General features: G+C 48.9%; 1 protein-coding gene across 1 annotated transcript in view; it reads left to right on the forward strand.

The window, feature by feature from the left end:
* The first annotated feature begins 822 nt into the window (after nucleotides 1–822).
* PPARGC1A (PPARG coactivator 1 alpha) overlaps nucleotides 823–1,190 on the forward strand; it is an 88,530-nt gene continuing 88,162 nt past the window's right edge. The window contains exon 1 of the mRNA XM_018562835.1: nucleotides 823–1,073. Coding sequence (XP_018418337.1) covers nucleotides 1,026–1,073 — 48 coding nt within the window. The 5' untranslated portion in view covers nucleotides 823–1,025. The remainder of the gene's footprint in view (nucleotides 1,074–1,190) is intronic.

Here is a 1,190-nt window from a genome sequence, read left to right on the forward strand (position 1 = left end):
AGTCAGTGAGAATAATACCCCTTTACAGTGGTGATCAGAATGCCATCCTTGAAAACGACTCCAAATGATAATTGTTTGGTGACCAGGGGGAACAATGCCCCTGCCCCCCCACCACCTTTAGAGACAACTCAAATAAAATAATTGGCTCTTTCAAGTGGCCATTGGCCCCGGAACTAATGAGATGGGAAGTCAATCAGCCACAACTCAAGGAACCCCTAGCATCTGAAGAGACCCTAGGCTTGAGAATGGTTGCTTGCACAACTGTATGGAAAGATTGTAACACTTTTAACAGTAAAGCAGCACATTTGTATAAAAATGCAAACAAAACCATGCATCACCCCAGCCCCCCTCCAAAAAAAAAACAAAACAGGGTCAACCGTGAACTAAAGGGACAGAGCGATCCGGATCCCAAAGGGGGACAGTCCGTGCTAATACATCGTGGTCATCTGGGAGCTATGAGAACCGGGCATGGTGCAATTTCTCTGCAAACTACCGCAGGACGCGTTGCGATCAGCTAAATAAATGTGAATAACAACAGCAACACTTGTGGAGGACGAGATCGGGCTAAAGAGATTCTGCAGCAGCTAGAGAGCAGCTCTTCCATACACGCACACACACACACGGAGTCGTTGGAGATCCTTGCTGCCACCAGGTCGCCCTTGAAGGGGGGACTCTCTCCCCCACCCCCTCCCTTCTTAACCCCCACCTTCTTCGCCAGGTGTCCACCTAGCAATGCGGCAGCGGGCGAGGAAGAGGTTAAATCCGGCTGGGAAGATTCATTTCACAGGAGCTGGGTCTGCCTCGCCGTGACGTCACGCAGCTTCCAGCAGCAGCGGCGGTGGCAGGGCTGGGAGAGTGGCAGACCAGCCTACTTTAATAGCTTGGTCATGTGACTGGGAACAGTAGTAAGACAGGTGCCTTCAGTTGAGCCTCAGTAAGGGGCTAGTAGCCTGCATGAGTGCAAGCCTCCCGTGTTGCCTGTGGATTGTACTTCCAAAGGTTTACTGTCGTCATTCAGGGACTGAATGGCGTGGGACATGTGCAACCAGGACTCTGTATGGAGTGACATAGAGGTAAGCATTGCAAATCCTTTTACATGCCTTTGCTTTTATTCCTGTGATCCTTTCTTGCTCGTGCATCCTTTTTTTAATTTTGTATTTATTTATTGAAACATTAAAATAAAATGTCAA

Source organism: Nanorana parkeri, unplaced genomic scaffold, assembly GCF_000935625.1.
Source record: "Nanorana parkeri isolate BGI_ZX_2015 unplaced genomic scaffold, ASM93562v1 scaffold605, whole genome shotgun sequence".
NCBI classification, from domain to species: domain Eukaryota; kingdom Metazoa; phylum Chordata; class Amphibia; order Anura; family Dicroglossidae; genus Nanorana; species Nanorana parkeri.